The 26,611-nt window shown below is 40.7% G+C and overlaps 1 protein-coding gene across 2 annotated transcripts in view; it reads right to left on the bottom strand.

The window, feature by feature from the left end:
* tou (bromodomain adjacent to zinc finger domain 2B toutatis) overlaps positions 1 to 26,611 on the bottom strand; it is an 860,023-nt gene that overhangs the window by 206,149 nt on the left and 627,263 nt on the right. For both annotated transcript variants that reach the window (XM_080276402.1, XM_080276403.1), the window contains 8 exons: positions 24,071 to 24,136; positions 23,022 to 23,759; positions 22,099 to 22,372; positions 21,079 to 21,257; positions 18,842 to 19,020; positions 16,123 to 16,245; positions 14,691 to 14,748; positions 6,603 to 6,668 (listed from right to left, as the gene is read on the bottom strand). In XM_080276402.1, the coding sequence (XP_080132528.1) occupies positions 6,603 to 6,668; positions 14,691 to 14,748; positions 16,123 to 16,245; positions 18,842 to 19,020; positions 21,079 to 21,257; positions 22,099 to 22,372; positions 23,022 to 23,759; positions 24,071 to 24,136 (1,683 nt within the window). The remainder of the gene's footprint in view (positions 1 to 6,602; positions 6,669 to 14,690; positions 14,749 to 16,122; positions 16,246 to 18,841; positions 19,021 to 21,078; positions 21,258 to 22,098; positions 22,373 to 23,021; positions 23,760 to 24,070; positions 24,137 to 26,611) is intronic.

Genomic DNA, 26,611 nt, shown 5'->3' with positions numbered 1-26,611 from the left:
TTGATCTGTCATGTCAATATATTTCTCTCAAGATCCAGCCCTTGATATCACCATCTATCTAAAGCTTGTTATCTAATGCCACCATACAAGGTGTAATGCAGCATTATCTACCGAATACTGACTCCTTTATATCATGCCCTAAATGAAGGAAAACAGACAAATTATGTGACCACCACATTGCATTTCATTCTCTCTCCTCTACCTCCCCTCTCACACCACCCTCACACTGTCACTCATCCCCCTACCCACCTTCCCTTCTCTCTTTTTGGCCCCTCCCTCTCAGACCCTCTTACTCCAGTGTGACTTGCCATGCATAACGGAACCAGCCTAAGGCACGGAGTGCCTGACGATACGTGATTATTTATGACCACGACTGTAAGTGGCCATTCTCAAGTTCCTACACTTCAACAGGAACTATGGCCCAGCCCCAAATGACAGGTTGTAGATCAGGCCGCTTCTTACCATGCTGAAGGAGTCCTTTATCAGGCTTTTCCTGCCATTTCAGAAAGTAGTTACTGATGAGTGGCTTGTTTTATTCCGGCGTCATTTAGCACTTATTCAGTATGTGCCTTCCAAATGACACTGCTTTAGCCTAAAGTTCTTTGTCTTATGCAATTGCAAGACTCAATATGTGCTTGACGTGATAATGTTCCCGGCTACAGATGTGGATATCCCCAGTGATCATCCCCATGGGTTTTCTGCTGCTGTCGTAAAAGTGCTGGTGGACAGGTGCTTCCACAAAAACCACATCTTGTACATCAACAATCACTACACTTCTCCGCCGCTGACGCAATATTTACTTCAACAAGGGACTGGGTCCTGTGGTACTGTTCATGCCTGAAGACAGAATTTTCCATCATCATCATCCGGACCTCCTTTCCCACCCTAGGGCAGGGTGAGGAGTCGCAATGTCCAGACAGTATAAACTTGCCCAATCCAAATAGGCCACACTTCCATTCACTCATCATTCAAGCCCCGGAATCCTGGCTCTACCAGATATGCCAAAAACATTCACCACATTCCGCAGCTTCACACAAACATATCCAATCGAGTCAATCCGGACACTGCCATGCTCACAAGGGGTGCCAAATCTCTGATCATGCACTTCTCACAACATTCATCCAGCCAGCTCGATCTCTTGTCAGTTCGCTAGCCTCACCGACTTCCAAACCTCTCTTCCTCAAACACTCATCCACCATATCTCTCCACCTTCTCCTAGGCCTACCTCGCCTCCTCCCTCCTTCAAATTCACTCAGGTATACCTTTTTCACCACTCTATTGTTATCCATTCTTTCCACATAACCATACCATTTCAGGACACTCTCTTTGATTCTGGTGTCCACCGACTTCCTCACTCCACACCTTTCACGAATCACATTATTTCGTATCCTATCCACCCTCTGTACTGCACATACATTGCTCAGCAGTCCCATCTCCACTGCTCTTACTCTTGACTTTTCATTTTCATGCCACACCATAGTCTCACATCCATATGTTAGAGTTGGCACTAACACTCCTTCATGTAAGCCTTGTGCAGCTGCAACATTCAAGCCTCTGTTTCTTATCACAGCCATCATTGCACCAGCTACTTTTCTTCCTTGTGTCACTCTACTTTCAACTTCTTTTGCACATTTTCCTCTCTTTTCTATCACTGTACCCAAGTATTTGAACTCTCTCACCAATTCCAGTCTCTCTCTCTCTCCATTCACTATGACATCACACTGGGAGTCACCTTCTCTCTCATTAACCATCACTTTACTCTACATTTACTCTCAAGGCACGACGCTTAAAGACTTCTCCAAAACTCTGCACTAGCCTACCAAGTTCTTGTCTGGTACTTGCAAGCAGTACTACATCGTCAGCATACAACAAATATGAGATATTCCATCCATCACCATTCATTACCAACGCCATCCCTCTCTCCATTACTTGTGTTTTTACTTCTATCATCACCCCATCCATATATATATCGAACAACCATGCAGACATCACACAACCATGTTGCACGCCCACACTGATCGTGAACCATTCACTTAATGCCCATTAACCATTACACATGCTTCACTACCATCATAAAAACTCTTTACAGCACCTATCAGCTTACCATCTACACCATACATGCGCAAAACTGTCCACAACTCCTCTCTGTCTACTTTGTCGTATGCTTTTTCCAGATCCATGAATGCCATAAACACCTCATAGTCCTTCTCACAGGCCTTCTCTGCTATCTGTCTCACTGCAAAAACTTGATCCAAACATCCTCTGCCACTCCTAAAGCCACCCTGTTCATCACTCACTAGGACTTCTGATATCTCTCTTACTTTCTCTATAATAATTCTTCCATATACCTTCCCTACCACACTCAATAAACTTATGCCACAATAATTCTTGCACTCACTTCGCTCACCTTTATTTTTGTACGGGGGTACAATCACAGCCTTTTTCCACTCTGCAGGCACAGTTTCACTCATCCATGCCTTCTTACATATCTCCAACAAGCACCATTCCACTCTCTCCACTACATTTATGCATCTCTGCACACACCTCATCAACACCAGCTGCTTTCCCATATTTCAGCCGTTTCACAGAGCTCTTCACCTGTGCGAGTGTCAAGTCTCCTGGCACTGCTTTCCTTCTCTGCACAGCCCCACAACCAATCATGTGTATGACCGCTCTGCTCTTTTCTATTCCCATTCATCAGGCTTTCAAAATATTCTTTCCATATGGTCCTTACTTCATCTCCATGGGTTAGTAACCTACCACCTGCATCCTTCAGGCTATCACATTTCTTTCCACTTTCACTTCTACATTTCTGCATTTCTATCCAGAGTAATTTCCTATTTTCAGAGTAGTTCACATTCATTTTTCTTCCCAGATCATCATTTACCTCCTCCTTTTTCCTCTTCACTAGTCTCTTTACGTGCTTCTTGCTCTTAATATACTCAGTTCTTATTTCATCTGAACCCCTATCCTCTAAGCACTTTAGCCACTTCTTCCACTTTTCCTCCACCGCTCTCTTAACCTCCTCATCCCACCATGCTGTACCCTTCTCTTTTGTTGACACTCTTGCCACACCACACACCTCTTTAGCATTCCTAACTAAGCAATCCCTACTGTATATGTATTCCACAGGCTGTCCAGATCCCATTCATTCCAGTTCACTGATTCTAACTCATCCTCTACTTTGATCCTATACTCATCTGCCACTTCTTTGATCCTCAGCTTCTCAATTTCAAGTCTTTCACCCTGACTGCTCCTCTCTCTCTTGATCCACCTCACTCCTCTCAGCTTGATCTTCCATTCCACAATTATATGATCTGACAGACCTCCACATCATCCTCTCACAGCCCTCGTATCAGCAACCATTCCCATCATCGACCTCTCTACGAGCACGTAATCAATCAGGCTTCTTTCAACATGATCCCCGTTTCCTCTATACCATCTATATTTATGTGCATCTTTGTGTTTGCAATACGAATTACAAATGCACAAGCTCCTCTCCTGACACATAGCCTTCAGTCAATTCCCATTATCATTTTCTCCTGGTACTCCATAACAACCCATTATGTCATCCTCAGGACCAGTGCCTACTCTTCCATTCAATCCCCCATCACGATCACTTTATAGCTCCTGGGCATTTCTCCCACTACTTCATCCAGCTCATCCCAAAACCTGTATTTCTCTCTCTCACTCCTGTCCTTACATGGTGCATACGCTACAATTACTGCCACTTTCACCTTCTCAAACTGGAATTTGACATACATACAGCTCAAGCTGACATTTGTAGTCTCTCATTTCACTCTGCCACACCTCATTCATCTACAAAGCAACTCCTTCCTTACATCTTCCTCTCCCATTCTTTCCCGATCTTACACATTTCACACCCTCCAACTCCTCCACTTCGCACCCTTTCATCTTCGTTTCACACAATGCCATCACAGCATATCTCACTCTCCTGAACAACATTCACCACTTCCATCATTCCCAGAAAAGACTGAGAAAGGTGCCCTGTTAACCCTGAAATATGGTAGCATGTTGGCCATTCACTGGCACGACAAGTGAACGGTCAATATGTTCACCGTGGGGTTATGCAGGACACTGGCAAGACAGAATATAGGACCAGGCAACCACTGTTGAAGCCAGATGCCGTCAATGATTACAATATCAACATGAGGCTCGTGGATAAATCTGACATGCAGATTGGAGAGCTGCCTTTGGAAGTCTCGCAGATGGTATAAAAAAGCATTCCAGAACAGTTACATACTTTATGAGAAGGCTGTGGGTAAGAGTGTTCCCTTAAGCAAGTATGAGAAAGAACTAGCACAGCAGCTCCTTGAAAAGTATGGAGCTGCTGGAAGGAGAAGAGTGCACCAGGTGCCACCAGCAAATAGGTTGGCCAGAGCACAGTACCTGGGAAGGCATTATCTCATCAATCTGGAGTGAACACCTGCAGGGTGAGTGACATACAGATGTTATCATGTGTGTTCAATGACAAAACTTTGGCCCACTGCACGCAAGGAAACAGTTAACCAGTGTCATGAGTGATTCACTTTGTCCAGAGGGCTTCTTTGTGTACCACTGTGAATGTGAACTCTAGGCACAGGTGTATGGGAGCCTGTATGTACAGTAAATAGCAAAGACAATTTTTTTTTTTTTTAGCATATGTCCAAAGTCGATGTGAAGTGCTTGTAAATATGTCGAGTTACCCTACCACTTAAGAAAGAAAATCTTATGTGCACCTGAAGAAAACTGCTTTTTGTGGTAGTGCTTATGTATATTTCTTGCCTTTGTTTTATTGTGCAAAATAAGTGATATGCTTCGTACATATGATATGAAGTGCCAGAAGAAGAAGTACCGGTAATATATAAACATAACTAGTGAGAAAAGCATTAGCCTCATTCCAAGAAAATGTGCCAAAGCCTAACCAACAGTACAAACATCTACCTCACGGTTTAGAATATGGCACTCATTACACTCGGGCAAGCCAGCTGCTGAAAAAGTGAAATGGAAAGAAGGAAATTTCCTCTCGAAGTGTTTAAAAAGTGCAAAGTTGTATGACAGTCAGGGAAAGACAGGTAAGTATTGTGTCCTTGACCTTCTGCCACACACAAACTAGGTAAAGTGTAATGCTATTATGGCCGGAAAACCATATATGAGAGCCACATATGCCGGGTGATGACTCATAACCATAGCTGTGACTTGGGAAAGTGGGGGAAGGTTGGTTACTATATGGAAAATTCCACGGAAAGAGGTCAGACAGTGTTACAAACACACCACTCTCTGTGGGAAGTCAGTGTTACAAACGCTGGCCAGAGCATGGCCGCCAAGCCCGAAGTCTGGATCGTGCGCTCAAGTCAAAGACATTCTAACTCACAAGCTGCAAGTAACTCGTCTTTTTTACATCCTTACTCATCAACGGGACCACCTACGAACCTGGGGATCCTTTCATTTGTAAGAAGAGTTGGTGAGTAGTAAGGTTTTTAATTTGTTTCTTTAACTGTTATACTTTCCAAGATATTAAGATTTGAAAACATGCAATTTTGAGAAAACTGCCCATACAGAGAGGCTGGTAACAGCTGCCCGGTGTCTAGGGGTTAAAATGACACAAAAACCACAATTCTATCTTGAAAAGTATATTTACACAGACCAATCAGAGAAAAAGATTGCTAAGCGAATATGTGGCCGAGGAGCATACAAAATTGTGCATCTTATTTCTTTTGCTTTACCATGCAATAACATGCATAAATGGCCAAAAACTATATATCATTGCAAAGATAATTTATCGTAGGTTTGCATGGTTCAAACCATATTTATATATCTTTATTGGCTCTATCAGACATGTATATGTGAAGCTACAGAACATGGTGAAATTTTTTTGGCCAATCAGATGGAGCCATGATTTTGAGGGCTTGAATGATGAGTGACTGGAAGCATGGCCTATTGAATTGGGCAAACTTTGGCTGTCTGGACATTGTTACTCCTCACCCTCCCCTAGGGTGGGAAAGGAGGTCCAGATAATGATGACAATGATTATTTTTGGTGAATACAGTATTTTTCTACGACAAGGCATAAAATCTTTTATTTTTGCCTAACTTCAACTCGTCATTTGACTTTTCTTTGTTTTCCTTTTTTGAACATACTATGATAAAGTACAACTATTCAGCATTAAAATGACACCCAAGACAGCATTCTATCATTAAAAGTGTATTTACATAGACCAATCAAAGAAAAATATTGCGACGCAAAGATGCGGGTCAACACGAGAGCAGCTGACTCTAGGACAGATGTAATCTGACCAGTGCTGAAACCTGATGAGTTAGTATATTTTCTTCTAATTCTAGCCACTACCAGCTTAAACGATACCAATTAGAGTAAAATGTAAACTCAATGGATGAACAATGAACTTCGGGCAAGGTGAACATGAGGTCTCTGCTATTACATTAAGAAGTAAATACTGTACTATATACATTAATAAAAAGCCAAAGAAGAATCAAATACACAAATATCCACATGAGGCTGTTAATACATTTAGCTGACTACAGAATATATTCACAAAAAAAAAAACAAAAAAAAAAAAAAAAAAAAAACTCAGCACAACTGACCTGTGCCTTACGTAACTGCTCATACAGTCTCTGTCGGTTCTCTTCCTCCCGCTGTCTCCGGAGTTCCTGAGTGAAAATTCATCAATAGGTCAGTATTGTTTGATATCAGTTAGGCTTGTTCATCCTTTGTCACATGTTCTCTTTATCTTATACTCTATTGCCTATTCTATCTTAAGAGGTACATGCAGTTATTGTTTAAAGCTGATTATTTTAGAAGTCACTTCAGTATCAAGTGCTGATGCACCTAAACTATTTTTCACTGACAGTTGCCAAGTTACATATCATTTTTTCTGAACATTTGACTTCTCAAACACAAAACACACACATGTCTTGCTTAAAGTTGATAAACTTACACATCTGAATGAGTGACATCCTTTCAAGATTAATCTTGCTACCATCACATGATCAGATGACTTTATATTTAGGCTAGACCTATTGTACTGAAGGGGTTTATTATTACATATAAAACACCAATTTTCCAGTTCTGGACAGTCTGGCACCTCTTTTAATTCAAACAAAATTACAAGAGGGCACTTGAAATTCCCGTGCCTGCCAAACTACTTTACCTGGCAGCCACAGATAGTGTTGAGTGTAGTGCATGATCACTTTGACTGCTTGCACTGCAAGTCTAGGTGGTGATCCCTGCATTCTGTCTCATTATTATTTCCTTTTGCTTACATTTAACCCTAGCTATGACTTCTAAGAAGTATGCAAGTGTCAGTGATGGTGTCAAGTATAAACACTAATATGGCAGAAGTAGCTGAAGCAATGAAGATCAAGATGGGAAAGGCCCCAGGAATTGATGGAGTGTGTGGTGAAATCCTAAAGTATGGGGGGGTGATTGTTGTGGAGTGGATATGGAAGTTGTGTAGATTGGCTTGAGAAGAGGGAAGGGTTCCAGAGGACTGGAAATCAGGTATAACTGTTCCTTTATACAAAGGAAAAGGGGAGAGAGAAGTGTGTGGTAACCATAGGGGTATTTGTCTTCTTAGTGTGACTGCAAAAATATATGGTAGAATACTTATTGATAGGGTTAGGCATATAACAGAGGAGCTTGTCTTCTTAGTGTGACTGGAAAAATATATGGTAGAATACTTATTGATAGGGTTAAGCATATAACAGAGGAGCTTGTCTTCTTAGTGTGACTGGAAAAATATATGGTAGAATACTTATTGATAGGGTTAGGCATATAACAGAAGAGCTTGATGGAGAAGAACAAGGGGGATTTGGGAAGGGAAAAGGGTGTGTGGATCAGATATTTGTATTAAGATGTTTAGTGGAAAAGTAACTAGAGAAGGGAAAGAAAGTGTATTCTGTCTTCAAAGACTTGGAAAAAGCATATAACAGAGTAGATAGGCAAGGTATGTGGAAGGTTTTAAGAATATATGGAGTGGATGGGAAATTGCTGAATGCTGTGAAGAGTACGTACCAGGGAGTTAGGACTATGATGCGGGTGGGTGGTGAGCTGAGTTCTTTGATCTAAATGTGGGACTGAAACAGGGATGTGTGATGTCTCCAAGGCTGTTTAATGTATTCATGGATGGGGTTGTAAAGGAGGTGCTAGGAATGGCAGTGGATGTGGGGGTTGCTCTAATGAATGATAGTGAGGTGAGGAAGATTCTGATGTTGCTGTTGGCTGATGATACTATATTCTTGGGTGAAGATGAATAGGAGTTGCAAGGTTTGGCGAATGAATTTGGGATAGCGTGTAAGAAAAAGAATCTGAAAGTTAATGTAAACAAGAGTAAAGTTATGGTGTTTGAGAGGAATGAAGTCACAGAATGCACAGTGAGGTTGGATGGTGAGGATATGGAGAATGTGAGTACATTCAAGTACTTGGGTAGTGTGATGAGTAAGGACGGAACTTTTGGGGATGAAGTGTTTGAAAGGGTACAGCAGGGAAGGAAGGTTGTTGGTTCACTGAAAGCAGTGATGAGAAATAGGGAAGTGAGTATGGAAGTCTTGTGGTAGGTGGTGGTGACCATCATCCACTCACTTGATGTAGTGCTGCCTACTTCTTCCTTAGCCTTTATCATTCTTTTTCTGTGCCTCCCCTCCTCTCTTCCTATTTCTCCTATCATTCCTGTCACTTCTTACTGCTTTTCTTTCCTTTACACGTGGCTTTACATTGAGTGACATGCCAAATGGTTTCCTATAAGCCAGGAAACCATTTACAACACTGGGTGGCAACCACATAACCAAACCATACGTGTTCCCTACGTGTCAACAAGTGGGTTGGTGAAGGGTTAGTGCCCCTCCCCATAAAACAAATAACTCAAAGTCAAGTGGCCACCCCTTATGGGATTGTGGTGTCTGGCAATAAATAGATAGATAGATAGATAGTATGGAAGTCAAGAAGTCACTGCATGACAGTACTGTGATCCCTTCCCTGATGTATGGAAGTGAGGCGTGGATCTTGCTAGAGGGGAACAAGTCAAGAGTGAGACCAAAATTTGGTTATATGGACACCACCCAGCATAGTAAATGATTTCCTGGCATACAGGAAACCATTTGGCTTGTCACTAAGTGTAGAGTCACCCACATACAGAAGGAAGAGGAAAGAATGAAGGAAAGACAGACGAGGGACTGTAAAGTCACCCATAGGCAGAAGGACGAGGAAAGAATGAAGGAAAGTGACAGAAGAGGATAGAAGGAAAGAAGGATGGAGGAGAGGAAAGGGAAGACACCCGAGAGCAGCACTACATGGAGTGAGTGGATGGTGAGCGCCCCCACCAAACAGCAAGATACTTTCTATAAAATGAAGCCTGCACCTATAGGACTATAACAATTTTATGACTGCTGTATAATGTGTGAAGAATGAAAATCTAAAGATCTGAGATATGATAATAAATATAACAAATGTACACTCATGAACCATAATATCTGTTCACTTTCTGCTCTGCCAGGATGTTGTACCCAGCATTTCATTCATTCGTCATTCATTAATCATCTAATCCTGTGTTGGCCTATGAGGAGCGTAGAAGCCTGGGGCTAGGCAAGTTGGTCCTGACATTTAAGATGAGAGTGACCAGCCTCACCCATCCCTAAGTGGCATTACGTGAGCAATAAACCCCAACCATCTCTTGGATATAAACCTGCACAGGTTCAATCCGACTGGAGTGCCTTAATTGCCCACTAAACCACCAGATGCCATAATTTGGTTATATGGTTACCACCCAGAGTAGTAAATGGTTTCCTGGTGGACAGGAAACCATTTGGTTTGTCACTCAGTGCACAGTCACCTGTAGACAGAAGGAAGAAGAGAGGATGAAAGAAAGAAAGACAGAAGAGGAAGGAAAGACGGAAGAGAGGAAAGGTCAGGCACCTGGGAGCAGCACTTCATCGAGTGAGTGGATGGTTAGGACCCCACCTACCACTTACCACTACCTACCCAGCACTTCAAACCATCCATCATCCAATCCTATGTCGCCCAATGAGCAGCATAGGAGCCTGGGGCTAGGCAAGTTGGTCCTGACATTTAAATGAGAGTGACCAGCCTCACTTATCCCTGAGTGACATTACATGAGCAATAAACCCCAACCACCCCTTGGATGTAAACCTACACCGGCTCAATCCAACTGGAGTACCTTAATTACCCACTAAATCACCAGGTGTGATAATTTGGTTTTATGATTACCATCAAGCGTAGTAAATGGTTTCCTGGAGTACAGGAAGCCATCTGGCTTGTCACTCAGTGTAGAATCACCCATAGGCAGAAGGAAGAGGAAAGGTTTATAATTCTGTACTAAAGGGGCAGTTTGAAATTTCTTTCTACAGTATATGAGAAGCAGTTCATGCTGACACTTTAACTCATTTGGTAAAGCAATGCTTCAAACAACCAACTTAATACCAGCAATGCTTGAAACTAACCATCTTATTGGATGATTAGTTTCATGCAGCATGAAACCCTGACTACAACTTTTCTCAAACAAGTGGAAGGGTAATGGGTGAGCTAATGTGTACAACACTTGCAGGCATTAAACTTCCACACATTGCAAACATGAAGACACTGCCTTTTCAAAATTCATATATGTAAAACTACAATGTAGGATAACGGATTTTAAAGAGTTCCAATCTCATCATTTTTCTGACAGGCCTTAAAAGAATCATCTTTAAAAGGAAGGCAGCCTTTGTAACAGTTGTGGTGCACAAGTGTAGAGGGTGGGGAAAGTTCAGCAATAAGCCAGACACAGTGTTATAACTTTAGTCAGCTTGTAAAAATATTTGAAACGCCATCTAAGTTTCATATTACCGTAGGAGAGCTCACCTGTGCAAGATAAGGCAAGCTGATGCTGAAGCTATGTCACTGTTCCCACACCTCTCACATTTGTCTGTTACCTGTGCTACCTTTTCATACACCAACTTACACTGTGTACACTTCTAAATCTGCACATGTTCATTATAAATGTACCAGTCATATCCACAGTTGTAAATTAAGGTATTACCTTCCTTTGGAATTTGCCATTAGTCACTGACTGTACAAAATGCATGTTCTCTCTTTTCTGTTTCAGGTTTTCTGGCGAGGCATATTTTCATCTCACTTATTAATTTTTTTGTGGAACATGACCCAACTAGACTGAGGGATATGGATGCTAAACAAACAGCTATGCACATCACATCACAAAAGCAGCATTTTATACTCACCCTTCCTTCCTTCCTTATTTTCAACCCAGTTCTAAGAATCCTATACTGCATACTGAATGTGCATTTTCTGCTCTTCTTATTCACTCTATCTGTTAATGGTGGAGCACATGGTGCAACACCTCTACGTCCCAACTTGCAACCCAGAGTGTCCTTAGTGGGTACCTTTTGGTAATACAGACACTCTTTTCCCAATGCACAAAAGGGCAGACACCCAAGAGTCTTTGGGTGTTTGGGGATTTTCAACATGCTTTTAAATGTACAGAAGAGTTATAACATCTTGCTTCTCAGCATCTGGCTGTTGTAAGTTGAGTCTATCACCTTCAATGTACTTGTTTGTGGGAATGGGTATCAAGTACCTCATTCCTGTATGAAAAACTTAAAATAATACAGTTGCTCCCCATAGACCACGAGTTCACAGTACGTGATCCTCATTGTACGTGAAGACCTATTTTTTTATCGAACTTTAGTGTATTTTTTAATAGTGTCATGAACTGAACTCATAACAGGTGAAACGGCAGCGAAGAGTAGCCCAAATCTGGGGTTTACCCCAAGCATGCGACATTGTCACCCCAAGATGTGCCAACCACCAGTGATGGAGAGTGGAGGCTTGTCGATGATCCATTTCCTGGGGAGGATCAAGAGGATGATGCGATGTCTGAGGTGTCAGAAATAGACTTTGAAGGATTTATAAACGAAGTGAGTGCATTAGCTAGTGAAATTGTTGAAAGTGCTGGAGACTAGAGTGGTGAGGAAGGTGGTGTGTTGAGTGGTGCAGGAGTTGCACACTAGGGTTCCGAGACAATTCGCCGTCGTAAATTCGCCGTCAGACAATTCTCCGACAGTATACTTATTATTAATCAACTAATACTTTAATAACTATATTTCAGGGGGATCCATAAAAGTCAATGTTCAACAGCGTAGGCTATGGATATTATATATTAGCTGCACCTTTAGTCAATAATGACTAAAGGTGCAGCTAATAAATAATATCCAAAGCCTACGCGATTGAACATAGACTCTGATGGTTATTAAAGTACTGATTAATTAATAATAAGTATACAGTATTTATAGAATGACAGGAAATTGTCCAGGGTGCAAACTGTCCTGACGGGGAATTGTCCATGTTTTGACAGGGAATTGTCTGACGGCAAATTGACTTGACGGCGACTTCTCTCCCGCACCACTCGACACCACCTCACCAATCTCATCACCAGCACTTTCGACACTTTCACTAGTTAATGCACTTGCTTCATCCATAAACCCTTCAAAGTCTATTTCTAACACCTCAGACACTGCATCATCCTCTTGATCCTCCCCAGGAAATTGCTCATAGACAAGTCTCCATTCTCCATCACAGGTGGTTTAATTAACTTGTTTCTTCCTCACTGTAGTCGCCTTTGAATTATTCTAGCGTCACTCATACCTGTCTTCATTAATGACAGCGAACTGACTTGTTATTGTTGTGACAGCGAACTGACTTGATGCCGAATTGTCCCGAACCCGAGTGGTGCAGGAGACAATTCGCCTGTTGTCCTCTTGGGTTAAGGTGAGCAGTCATATTCTTGTTGGTTTAGTTAAGCCATATCCTTGTTGACTTAGTAAAGCCATAATCTTGTTGATTTACTTTATCTTAGGTAATATATCTTAGTTTCCCTGTACAGTACAATGCTTAGCTCTGAAAGGAGTCTCAAGGGTTGCCCAGGAAGGGAGGTGCCACCCATATGTGATTTTTCCCATAAGTTTATGTATTCAGAGTACGCGAATTCCTAGTACGCGACGTCCTCTGCTGCCCATACAGGTGCGTACTACGGGAAGCAACTGAATTCATACACTAAAACATCTTCACCCTTAATTATACTTGCCATTATTGGGGTCAGATACATTATTCAAACTTTGCCTGCCAGTGGGAGAGGGAGTATTCTGTCAACTATTAAGTTATAAACAGAGTGCACCCTTGTCACGTTTACTTCTACAGATATTATATCAATCAAGTCCTCCATTTTGCCAGTTCCCTTGAGTCCTCATGTTCCATTCTAAACTGGCTTCTACAATTCAGTCATATTCTGCTTTCTTTAACATTCACTCATGAGGGTGATGTGCTGGTGAATTCAGAAATAGAATTACTAGAAGATTTAAAATATCACATGTGTATATGCTCTAATATAAATGTCTTCAATAACAAGTTGAGTCTGTTTTAAAAGAAATATCTTTACTTTTCATGTCACATATGTAAGCAGGCTCTCTCTGAGGAGAGAACACCAGATAATTTTGAAATAAATGTACATTAGATCAAAATCTATTCTGACTTCTCAGTTTTTACGTTCCAAAATGGTGGAAGAAACCTGACATTCTCCATAACTTCTCATGTACTATACATCAATGTCTGCTATTGTCATCAGAACATAATGAAGGAACAGTTTACAACATAATGAATATAATATCAATCTTTAAAAAAAAAAAAAAAGCAACAAAGGTAGTTATGATACCACTGGCCAGCTAGCAAAGGGTATTTTTAGGAAAGTGTGCAGCAACAGAAGGATGTACTTTTAGTTATAATTTCTGGCAATGCTAGTATAATTATAAAATCAAAGCAGCAACTCATAATATAATTATCTATAGTGATTCAGTCATACAAACAGCTGAAAATATTAGCACATTGACCTATACGGTCCCAACTATTATACACAATGCCCAGCAACCCTGTCAGCTGAGTTTCATTTTAAAAGGCAAAACAGAAGGGTCTCTAAGATAGTTGCTGCCTTTACTGAAGCCACAATACTGTCAGTACAAATAAGCTGCATTACTGTAAAATGTGAACAAAATAACAAACTGCACAGACTGCTGTATGAAGCTCTGGTAAATCATTTGTTTTTACTGCTGGCAGTCAATGGAATGGTCTCTAGCCTTCAAACGTTGTTAGATGAACTTTATCCAATAAGCCAAGTACTTTGAATGGTGTACAGAACATCTGTCAGGTGGAGCTAAGTCTATCTTATGTCTGAGTAATGAGTTAATGGGTGCTATGATGACAGTTCAACTTTGTACTTCTCTAATCCTGTTTCTGGATCCTACCCATTCTATTTACTAGTACAAGAGGTTTATGATAATGATGAGGAACATGTTGATGATAATCTTTGATAAGTCAGTACCTTGTGCTTAGTGTCATTATCAGCATCCATGCTTCCCTATTAGCTTTCAGTTAAACAACCTTATGTTGGGAGTGTTAAATTATGAAGCTGAAAATTTCTCTTATTTACAGAGGATGATAATGAAAAAATGGAGGGCTTATTTTCTAAACCTGTAATACTATTGTACCTGTTAACTACTGAAAAAAAAACAGGGTAATGGAACAGATGAGACTGGAAACCCCTGAATTTAAAAGTACAGTACTGACGTGTACAATACAAACAACAATCACTTCCTAAATTAGGATGAAAAACTTGCCTCCTTCTCTCGCCTTAGTTCCTCCTGCTTTCTTAAACGCTCCTGCTCCCGCTGTAACCTGCAAGGACACACAAAGTTACTGATCTAAAAATGGAGGACAGTAAAAAGTACAGTAACAAGACATGAAAACCAGTAAAAAGTACATTGAGAACATAACTATTTGGACAGATTAATATGCATTCTTTGTGTAATAAAAACCTAATAAACAGATGCAACTTGGTGTAAAGAGCTGTTCACCTAAAAAAACAAAAACCTCAGTTGATTTAACTGACAGAAGATTTGCAATACAGTTGGATCAACAGTGACACGAAAATATACAGATATTTCAAATGCATTTAATTCATATTATGCTGTACACAGCAACTTAAAAAAGAATTTTTAAATATAAGCTTATCCATCTTTTCCACTGTCCTTTTTAATACTGGTACTATACTACCAGTGTGCATGTGTGCAGACACATGCATGCATGAATGCACAAGCATAAAATAAGAACTACAAAAAATACTGATATAAACTGATCCTAAAGCTCTGGTACACATAAAGGGTTCACAAATCAATAAGGAATAATCATAACCAGTCTGTGTCAGTAATGAAAAAGAAAAAAAAAAATTAAGGCTACCTGCTCTAACATTAGTATATTCTCTACCCTACATAAACATCAACTAATTTGTCATTATGGGTGTATTTATCATGATGAGAGAAAATACAACTTACATTCAGGATATAGGCAATCATCAACAGGTCAACAAGGTAGGTTAATACCAAAAGATAAAACTGGCATATGTTTATTTCACTATTTTATTGTACATTATCTACAGGCCAGAACAAAGAAAAATTTTTAGAAACAATTTACATACCATTATTCATACAATGTATAAAAAAAATTTCACTTTCCAACAATGCTTGCCAAAAGTTGCATTTTGAATTAAATTTTCACAAAATTCTAAATATCAATACACCCTACCTTTAACATCGTTTATCAAATTCTCTCATAAAAAAAAATATTATCCTACCACAGAGTAAAAACATTTAGCGGTTTTCAAAAGTGGGAATGCCTGACACATTTAGAAACACGGTATGAATGAAGAGCTACAAGTAACATAGCATGAGGATACAACAGACAAGTTATCTGAGTAGGAGACTGAAATCCATAATTGTACGGACAGGCTGGATTACAGAAAAAGTTAACACAGCATTATGATGAAAGGGGCACAAAAGACAGGTATGTTCCGAAGAATCCTAACTTATTATTTTTTTTTTTTTTAATGCTGTGAATATGACAGTACAGGCATGTGTTTCTGGGAGAAAATTTTTTCTGTATGCACTAATGCAGATGTGTCTATGTTATCCCAAATGCACATGTATAGCTAAGCATACATGAAACTGTGGGTGCCTATAAACATGTCATTTACCAGAGGGTGTGTGTGTTTACCTGAGTTTATGTTGTTCTTCCAACTGATTCATGAGGTCCTTTCTGGCCTTCTCTGCCTCCTCCTCTGCCTCTAACCGCCGCAAGATGGCCTCAGCCTCAATCTCCAGAGCATCTCTGCCATCTCTGTGGACAAACACTTTATTTGCAACTGTTTTTACTATCTACAGAAGTGAATATACACATTCTGCACCATAATTGTAACTTCACTATTGACAAGATTCCAATATCTGCAGTGTTTTGTTTCTAAATGATTTCACTCACTCAATCATACCAGTACTCATACTCATCCAATGAAAAATCATTCATCAAACCCAACCGGTTTTTCGTACAAAACTAAACTGAAAATAAGTATGATTAAAACTACACTATCAATACTAACAACCCATCAACTGTGCTCAGCTAGACTGACTGGGGTTACTCTACTATACTACTACAATTATAACTATTAATACTCTATAAATTTTCTTGTCAGATTGATATTTTCACTTTCTGAATGATAATGTACTGTACCTCGGTTCTTGTATAGTACAATCCCAGTTAACCGGGAAGCTTGGTGAATTCGATTTTTCCCGGGTATCTGATACATACTCTTAAACATAGGCTATATCACTGCGGTATATACAATACCACTCGTAACCAGGGCCACACTAACGTTTTTCCATTTGAAACAACTTCAAACACACCCCACAGGTATAACTCACTTGGTTGCAGCTTCTTGCAGTAGTGCAAAATGCACACAGTAAGTCTATTTGGTTAAATATTAATCATTATTTTTTCATTAAACACAGAAAGATAAACTAAAGAAATAAATCTTGAGTATTTATTAGTAAACTGATGATTTGGAAAGAAGCGTTCTACAGTACAGTTATCACAACTCCCTTGCTCGCTGTTGTGTATAAATGCTGTGGCCCCCCCATTTATGTCTCACTCGAACGATGTCATTCAATCCCTCACTCGCTACTTAGCTGCCTTGCTGATAATACAATAATTACCGGGTATGTAGGAACTGCAAGCAAAGCAATTTTGTCAAACAAAATAAATGCTTCATTTCTATCAGCTAGAGTTTATCTTTTCTGCCAGTGCAAATGCATTCAAGTTGACAATGCCAATGCAAATGCGTTCTACGATGACACGATCTTAGAACGCATTTGATAACGAGGACAATGCAAATGCATGCATGCTAAGATTGCGTCATCTTAAAACGTATTTAACAACTATGCAAATGCATTCAGGGATGATGTCATCTTAAGAATATTTGATGGCAGTGCAAATGTGTTCTAAGATGATATAATCTTAGAACACATCTGATTACAATAAAAATGCATTATGATATAATCTTAAAACGCCAATGTAAACGTGGTCTAAGATGAGGCCATCTTAGAAAACTTTTGATGCCAATGCAAATGTATTCCAAGATGACATCATCTAAGGATGCACTTGATAACAATGCCAATGCAAATGCGTTCTAAGATGACATCCTCTTCTAACGCAATTGCATTAGCAGAAATGATAAATTCCAGTTGATAGAAATTAAGCATTTATTTTATCTGACAAAATTACTGTGCTCGCAATACCTATGTAGTTGCTGTATTATCTACAAAACAGCCGAGTGGTGAGTCAGGGGTGGAGTGACAACGGTCAAGTAAGAAATAAATGGGTGGGCCATGGCACGTATACATAACTGTGAGCATGGGGGTCGTGATTGCTGTACTGTAGAACACTTCTATCCAAATCATCAGTCAACCAATAAATGTTCATGATTTATTTCTATAGTTTATTTTTTCATGTTTTTATGAACAAAATAATGAATGACATTTGACAGAATGAACTTGTCACGGTACTAAAAAATACTGGAAGCCTGTTGACAGTTAGCATCAGTTCCTCAGTTAGAAAACTGTAGCAGTGCCACACAGTTTCAGCCAATGAAAAGTATACCTTTTTTCAATGGAATTCTTCATTTTGTTTTTCACAAAAAAATCCCTTAAGCTTGGGTCCCTGCGACTTGGTATCATAAGTCGAGGAATTTCTGATGTTAAATTCGTTTATTGGTGTTTTATAATGTTCACCATTTTAAGATTGTTGCATTTGTCCAGCTTCTGTTTCAAGGTGACCACAATGTGCTTAAGATCAGTTTGCACTTTAGGCATCACAGAGTGTACAAATCACTAACGACGACACGATAACATAACTGGCGACGGAGAGCTTACTTGTGATTTGTGCAGGTGTGTAGGGACTGAATTAGAGGAGGGAAAAGAGGGGAGAGGAGGGCTGGGAAGGAGATTAACTAGGAAACGACCTTGACCGGAAATGCCTTCACTTCACATTCTCCAACTTCACCCAGTTTCACGTGACTATCCTGTGCAGGGGTGGCCAATCAAAGTGGCACACTCTGTTATGTTATTTATATATTTGCCGGGCTGTGAATTTTCCCAGTTGTCTGGTAACCGGATAACTGGGATTGTACCATGCTTAATTTGTATGACATTGTAAACACAACCAAGAACTGGGCCAGTCATCTTATACCTAAAATGAAAGTAATTCAGTCAAAAGTTCAGAAATGGCCTTATAATCAAAATGCATCTTGTAACAGAATGTAATGAAATTACAGAATTCAAAACAACTTAAAATAATAAGACTCATCCACATAACAACAGTCATACTCTTAAAGCAACATAATAAGTTAAAACATATAAAAAAAAGGAAGCAGCTATAAACTGACTCATTCCTGCGCTGTGGCTTGTACCCCTTCTGCTCCCGAATCTTCTGAATCTTCTCCCGAATCTCATTCTCGCTGTGACGAGTCTGGGAGGCAGCATCCACATAGTCACCAATGGGGATCTTACTCGAGAAGCTGAAGTTGTCTCGTGTCACCTCTGTTATCCCATTCTTTTCAAGATACTGCAAGGAGGATGGTTATGAATGATACTGGGATGCCTTCAAACAGCAGCACAAATATAATCAGGTAGCTCTAGCTATAAAAACATCCTTAAAGTGCCTCCCCTTCCCCTAAAAGGAAGATAGTGGACTGTACGGGGAAGGGTAACTTCAGTCTGCAGTCCACTGGGTACAAAAGCCCAAAGAAGTGATGACCCAATTCCCAGTGCCTTTTGCTCAGAAAGTGGTATCTGGCAACTGCCATGGCCTAATTATATTTCCTATATTGCACACTGGAAAGAGCAGTATTTAGGTAAACAACTCTAAAAAGCAAATTTTAAGTGTTTTTACTGTTTATATCTCACATTATGTGAGAGGAAACCACAATATACTGAAGCTGAGGCTTTACCGTACAAAAGAATGTGAAATGCACAGCCTATCGCTCAACAGTTTCAGGATTAAAATGCAGAGAAACTCTCAAAATACTTATTTTACATCCTAAATCAACAATACTGAATGAAAAATGTCCCACAAAATAAAACCCACAGATAATACTAATGTCGAAATCACGAGTGCCATCAAAGGAAAAAAATTAACACCCAAAGATAAACTATTATCCACATTTAATTCTCTATGTGGGATGATATTTATGCGGGAAAACCCATGAGCGCTGTAAGCAAGATGGATCATCGACATGATACTACAGCCTGTCAGTGCAAGAAGATTATTTTCTTTATATAGCAAATACTCCTGCAAGACTGATATCCCGACAGCTTAACATCAAGAAGAGGACAGTTAACGAATAGACAAGTGATACAGAGAGAGGCACAATATGGAAAATTTGCCAAGTGGAGCCCATCGTGGCACAACACAAGACCAAGAGAAATTTTTGCATACACTATGCCCAAGAACAACCCTTAACCACCTGTGTTGCTATCAACAAGCAATTTAATCAGCCTGTATTCAGTGAAGTTAGTGAAACCAGTCTTTGGGAAAAATTGGTCGTTTTTATTCATACGATGAAATTCTAACATGTAACAAAATATGTAGGGCAGTTTCATGAAAGAACTAAAGAGGGTGAGGGCAACAGTCAAGAGCAAGAGTGCAACAATGAAGAGAACTAAAGACAAAATGGATTGTAATAAAAAAAAAAGGGGGGCAGGGAATCATGACAAAGGCAGAAACATCCATTCCCATCCTGAGTGATAATGATTGATGCAAGGCCTGGATCTTGGCTGGCAAGCAATGTTGCCAAAAGAAAGCTACTGAAATCCACTAGATTGGTCTCTAATATTGTAAAAATTCACCAGACTGAGGGAAATTAAGGGAAAAAGCGCTAGACAGGACTTTAAAAGAACGCCAGATATACAGAAAATATTTAAGTTTTTACCAGTTAGATTGCTTTTAAAACCTCTAAATTTAGTGGGAAAATTGTTACATTGGTAACAATGCTGGTATGAATCATGATGATGCGTGAAAACGTGCAAGATGTCGCTTTTTATTCAATTATTGTTAATGACCTAATAAAAAAAATGTTAAACTTAACTAATATTTTTGCAAGATTAATTTCTTTTACACCACAGATACTGTTTCTAGGTCAGACAAAGACTGTGTCTGTTTCCTAACTCCCAATCAAGTGAACGCTGCCAAACTCAGGGAGTTTTGTCCAAAACTTATAGAATGCGAATCATCACTTGTTAGGGCGATCATACATGCTGGGATGTGCCTAGGGGCACAACAACCTCACCCCATCCCTAGTTGGAGGGAAAAAGTTTCAAGATAAGGATGTTTATAATGATTATAATGGGACACAAATGTTAACACTGCACTTCTTTTTAACAGTATTTCAGGTAATGTGCACTGATGGGGGGGAGGGGGGAGCCAAGAACTAATACTAATTTATTCTTACTGTCCTCTTTCCAAGTATCCAAAGAAACTGACTTTAAATGACATTTTTATCCAAAGGTAATAATTTGGTTGACACAGCATTTTACTAACTGTATCATACCTAACCTCCCTAACCTAAATTACATATAACAGTATTCACAAACCCTGTCCTCAATTAACAGAGTTCTCACTTACCCTCATAATGTCAGGGTACTGTCTGAAGGGCTTGCCACAAGGTGCAAAATAAATTACCTCCCCACGGACCCCTGACTGCGTGATGGTTCGCATCGTGGTCTCTCGCCGCCAGCCATACATCAAGGGCACACGCAGGGAGACCTCATCTGTGATCATCTTCCGCTTCTTGGTGGGGGGTGCTGAGGAGTACAGAGACAAAACGGAGAAAACATTTACAATTCCAGGTAGGTTTGGAAAAAATTCAATAGGGAGGGAGAGTACTGTATAATACAGTGCAGTATACTGGAAGGCAAACTAAGAAGAATGCTTGCACTCTGAAGGGTACTCTATGGCTGCTTAAGTCAGCCCTGTTCACTTGAAGGTTATGTTCCAAGCTGTATATTCTCCTGCAGTAAACCAATATAAGAAAGTGACTAAGCAATTTTTAAGGCAAGAAAATAACTAAGCAATTTTTAAGGCAACTGATTGATACAAGCACCACCCTAATATATCAAGAAAGTGTATAAGGATTTATATATAGTATGCCAGTTTCAGTTTGGAGTCTGAGTATCTGCAGCTCAGTATCCTAACAATGATGACTGTGTGACAAGTTACCAAGCTTGCATTCTCACAATCATTCTTCTATAGGTACCTTATAGGGTCAGTGATGTCCAACCACCTATAATGTTACCTCACAACTAACAATAACTGAAAAATTAATAAGAAGGACAACTAAGAAAAACTTAGTGTACGGTATTGAATGAAAAAATATATATATATATTCATGAAACAAGGATGATATAAAAAAGCAGACAACAGTCAGTGTAAGATATTTACAACAGGAGTAAGTAGCCACTGGAGTGACGGAAGGATACAAGATCTGATATAGCTATGAAAGAAATGGCTGAGAATCAACTCAGGGAAGCACTGATATGCTTACAACAGGGACATATGTTTACTAAAATACCGTATATATATCTTTTAAAGTCTGTTCCATTCACAGTACACAGAATCACAAGCTATGATGAGCATCACATTTACATTCACTGTACACAGAGGGTGAGTCTGGAGTGTCCCGCTTGAGCCAAGGTGAAGGCAGGTGATTCATAGCATCCTCATCGATGGAAGAGAGAGACGTAGATTCATCTTCTGACTCTGAATCGCTGACTTCAGAGATATCAAGAGCACCAGCTGCCTTAATGGTTGTGATCAGCCGGCCATCAACACTGCTTGAGGTGATCATGTGACGCTTCTTAACAGGTCGCTCACCACCACTTCCATTCTCTTGTGCACGTGTCACTGCCAATATGTCAACCTGAAAACAAGAGAGAATAAATGTCATGGTGAAGAACAAAAGAAGTGAATCAAACTTCCTAAATCTACACCAAGTTCTCTATTATGACTGCGAAAAAAGTTAGAAAAAACAACTGTGAGTGAATATACATATATATATATATATATATATATATATATATATATATATATATATCATCGTCATCATCATCATCATCAGCCGTTTTGAGTATCCACTGAAGGACCGGCCTATCCCAATCGAAGTCGGGACAATACAGCCAATGTATCTCTACCAAGTGGCTTAGGCTGTCTGGTAGAGATTGTATGTAGGGTGAGAAGTGCTTGTAAGTGTAACTGTACTGTTGGAGTGGCTTTGGATGTGTGTGTAGTCTGTGAACCAAGTGTAATTGGCCCGCGCAAGCCTACTGGATGCAAGCATACTTTATAGTAGGCGACACTGGTTCAACCACAGCATCCCTTGTGTCCGCCAATGCAGTATGTGGCCGGGTGAACACTCCCAAAGTTTATTACCCTGGCGGGGCGTGAACCCTGGCTCACCCGTGTACGAAACGCACACTCTACCAATGTACCACAGAGGTTCCTATATATATATATATAAGAGAGAGAGAGAGAGAGAGAGAGATGGATGTATAAGAAGGATTATGACTTACAGAATTATCCTCTTCCCCTGTGTGAACCTTGGCGAGATTGGGATCCATGGCGGAGGTGGGGTGGATAGTGACACTGGGTTTATTCAACAGTGATGAAATGGCTGCTTCAGGACTGACAGATGTAATGCTAACTGATGATGACAGAGAGAGGGCTGGAGGGAGGGGCAAGGGCAAAGGACAAGAGGCAGTAGAAGATGGAGGTGACATGCCTGAGGAAGGAGTTGTGGTGGTGGTGGGGGTGCAAGTGGTGGTGGTAACAGGGGTAGAGACCAGTGGGGGTGGAGTGGATGCTGTGCTGGTGGCTGCAGTGACTGAAACTGCCTCTGAGGTGGGGGGGACTGGGGAAGATGAAGAGCTCACTGCAGAAATGGACAGTGATGGTACTGGGGGTGTTGGTATGGGGGGAGGAGGGCCAGGGGACAGAGTAGAGGTTAGGTTGGGAAACAATGTGGCTGGAAGAGACTGAGGTGCTGGAGATGGTGACGAAGAGGAAGAGGAATTAAACACAGGTGAGGTGGAAGTTGAGGGAGGGGGAAGGTCTATTGGGCGGGGATGAAGGGGTGGTGGGGAAGTTGAAGGTATTGGTGCTGGAGAGAGATTAGTTGTGGGAGGTAGGGGAAGGCTGGAAGGTTTGATTCCTGCCGCCCTACACTGCTCCAAAAGGGATGCCACTGTATTCTTCTTTGGCTTGCTCACCCCACGGCCAAGATTTCGTGCTCGCTCCTGTGCATCCTCCATCTGTAAAGATAAAAGCTTTTCAAACAAGCATATAAATCTGAATATGGAGTTTGAAAGTGTAACTACTAGGTTTCAGACTCAAGGAAATTGCTGGTACAGGAACAGATCTTGGAGTACATGAGATTGGACAACTGTGCTATTTTGATTTGATCCAAATTCACAATGACATCAGTAATGTAATGCTTGCCTCAACATGCAAGCCTCCACATCTATCCTGTGTAACGTGACATGGATCAACAACCAAAATACTATCATGTCCAGGACATTTACTACCAGGTCTCAAGGCAGGACAGACAGGGGTAGACACTCACCCTCTTCTTTTTCTCCTCTCTCTTGGCATCTATACCCAGGAACTGCCGCTGTAGGGCCTCCTGCATCTGGGCGAGGGGGTTACACACTTAATATAAACAAAGAAAAAAAGTACATATGAAGACAAACAACTGCGTAAACTTTCTTTAAATATTGTATAATTCTGATACATTACTATAAGCATATCATAACATGGTGAATTATATTTAAAAAGGATATGAATAGTCTGCTAAACTACAGCTGACTACAAACAAGACTGATCTAACAGCAGTTAGATGTGCTTGCTCACATAAGTTTAAAGTCTATTTCAGGTTACTCAAGTCTGTAATATAAGGCTGTTATATTTTTCTTAATACAGTATGAGTATGAGAAAAATCTGCAGTCATAACTACCACAGAAACAATCACTCCTACCTATTTAAAGAAAAAGTCAAACTTGTAACCCTGGCTGTCCCTCTATCATTTATGCTCCAGTATGTCTATATATACAGTCAAATCGCCTATGGAGCGTGCTTTTATGGCACGGTTTTCTATGACATGGAAAGGTGACAGACTCCCCAGAACAAATCACGTGCATAAATTATACCTATGGCGCGGGCGCGGCAAGGTTTGAAACATGCGGGCAAATTCCCCTGGTGGCCGGAGAGCAATAGACGTGGTTAACTGTGGCACTGACTCTTTTGAAGCTGTGATGGATGAAGTCATCGAGGGAGATGCTCCAGTGGACCGCAAGAGTGACAGACAGGCTGACAATGAGACTGGCAGTGAGGCAGGAACCAACAATAAAAAACTTGAGTGATTTGTTAGTGGCAGTGGACATGCTCAAGGAATGAGTCAAGGAATGGGATGGAGATGTGGGGAGGTCTTGTAATTTTGTTACCTTTAATGAAAAGGCAGTGGCACCCTACAAGGACCTCCATAACAGGAGATTCAATGAGCACCGACAGGAGGTGATCACACGCTACTTTTCCCGAGTTTCACAACCACTGCCACCATCAGAGCCCAAGCCACAGGCTGGTCCATCCCATGCACATACGACGACGACAACAACTTCTCAGTGATGTCAGAAGCAGACTTCAGGGGGTTCCTTCAGGAGGCTGAAATGGAGGGAGACAACTTTACCCAGCAGCAGCATGAGGCACCACCAGGCTCACCTCAAGCTGGCAGGCAGTAACCTGCCTCTTGCCTCGGAACCCCCAACCCTACCCCTTCCACTTAAGCACTATCGTCGTCGGAGTCAGGTACGTACAGTATTTTGTGCCCTTAAAGCCCTTCATTGTTTATTGTTTAATTTGTGAGTAATACATGCATTGATTGATAGCTTGATTGTGTGCACGTGTAAACTGAGCAAAAATGGGGAAACGTGGGGTGAAAAGGAGGACTTTGGGTGAATGTCCAGAACCAAATTGCATTTTTCCCACAGGTTTAGCTATTCGTATGACACAGTTTTCTATGGCACGGGCACAGTCCACAACCAATTAACTGCACCTTAGGTGACTTAATTGTACAGTGTATATATATATATATATATATATATATGTATATATATATATATATATATATACAGTATGTGTATATATATATATATATGTATACAGTATGTATGTATATATATATATATAAATATTTATATATATATACATACACACACACACACACACACACACACAATATATATATATATATATATATTATGTATGTATGTATATACAGTAGTCCCTCATTTATCCAGACGCTCAGTATCTGGACGTGTTCATTATCCGGATGCTGGACCTTGGCTCTATTAAACCATTATCCCAATTTACTTGCTATTATTCGGACATAAAAGTCTCCAAGAACTTCAGCAGGTCAGCCAACACGTTCAAACATTCAATATCGTGGCTGTTGGGGTTGAGCCGCGAGTGGGAAGTAGTCTGTAACCCACAACCAGAGCTAAAACGTCCGTCCGCCCCTGTACTGAAGAGTCAAAATCGCATGCTTGTCCTATCACTCCCAGCAAACCTCCAGCACCCGAGTAATACGACTGTAACCCACAAGCGGTGTCAAAATGTCCGTACATATCCCCCCCCCCCCCCTGATGTCCAATATCATGCAGCCACGGGGGCTAAGTCATTCCCAACCGCCACCTCCAATGAAAACAGACCGCAAACCATTAGTACATGTTCAGCGACAGCAGCCGTCCACCTCTTTACCGAAGGTCGAAAATCCCCCGGTCGCGGTGAGTTGTGTTTCCACATGGCTACTTGGCGTCTAACAGACCGAAGGCCATGTGTAAATGTACAGTAAAAGCGCCCATCTGCCTGTTGACAGAAGGGGGAGAATCCTGCCCACATCCTAGTTTTGCTGCCCCCACCCCCCTCCTGTCCCTCCTCCATATCCTCCCAGCTCCCCCTCACGCCCTCAGTCCTTACCCTCCTCCGTGGTGATAACACTGACAAGTGAGTTTTCAAAGTATTTTTTTGCGATTTATTTGACTACTATTGGTCATATCGAAATTCCGCGGTAACCACCAGAAAGCTCAAGAAATTCTGCATCTAAACATAT

This window comes from Coenobita brevimanus, chromosome 65 (assembly GCF_032717465.1).
Source record: "Coenobita brevimanus isolate Jiangsu-jjx chromosome 65, ASM3271746v2, whole genome shotgun sequence".
NCBI classification, from domain to species: domain Eukaryota; kingdom Metazoa; phylum Arthropoda; class Malacostraca; order Decapoda; family Coenobitidae; genus Coenobita; species Coenobita brevimanus.
Note: the sequence above shows the minus strand (reverse complement) of the source record. Positions and strands in the feature narration are given on the sequence as shown.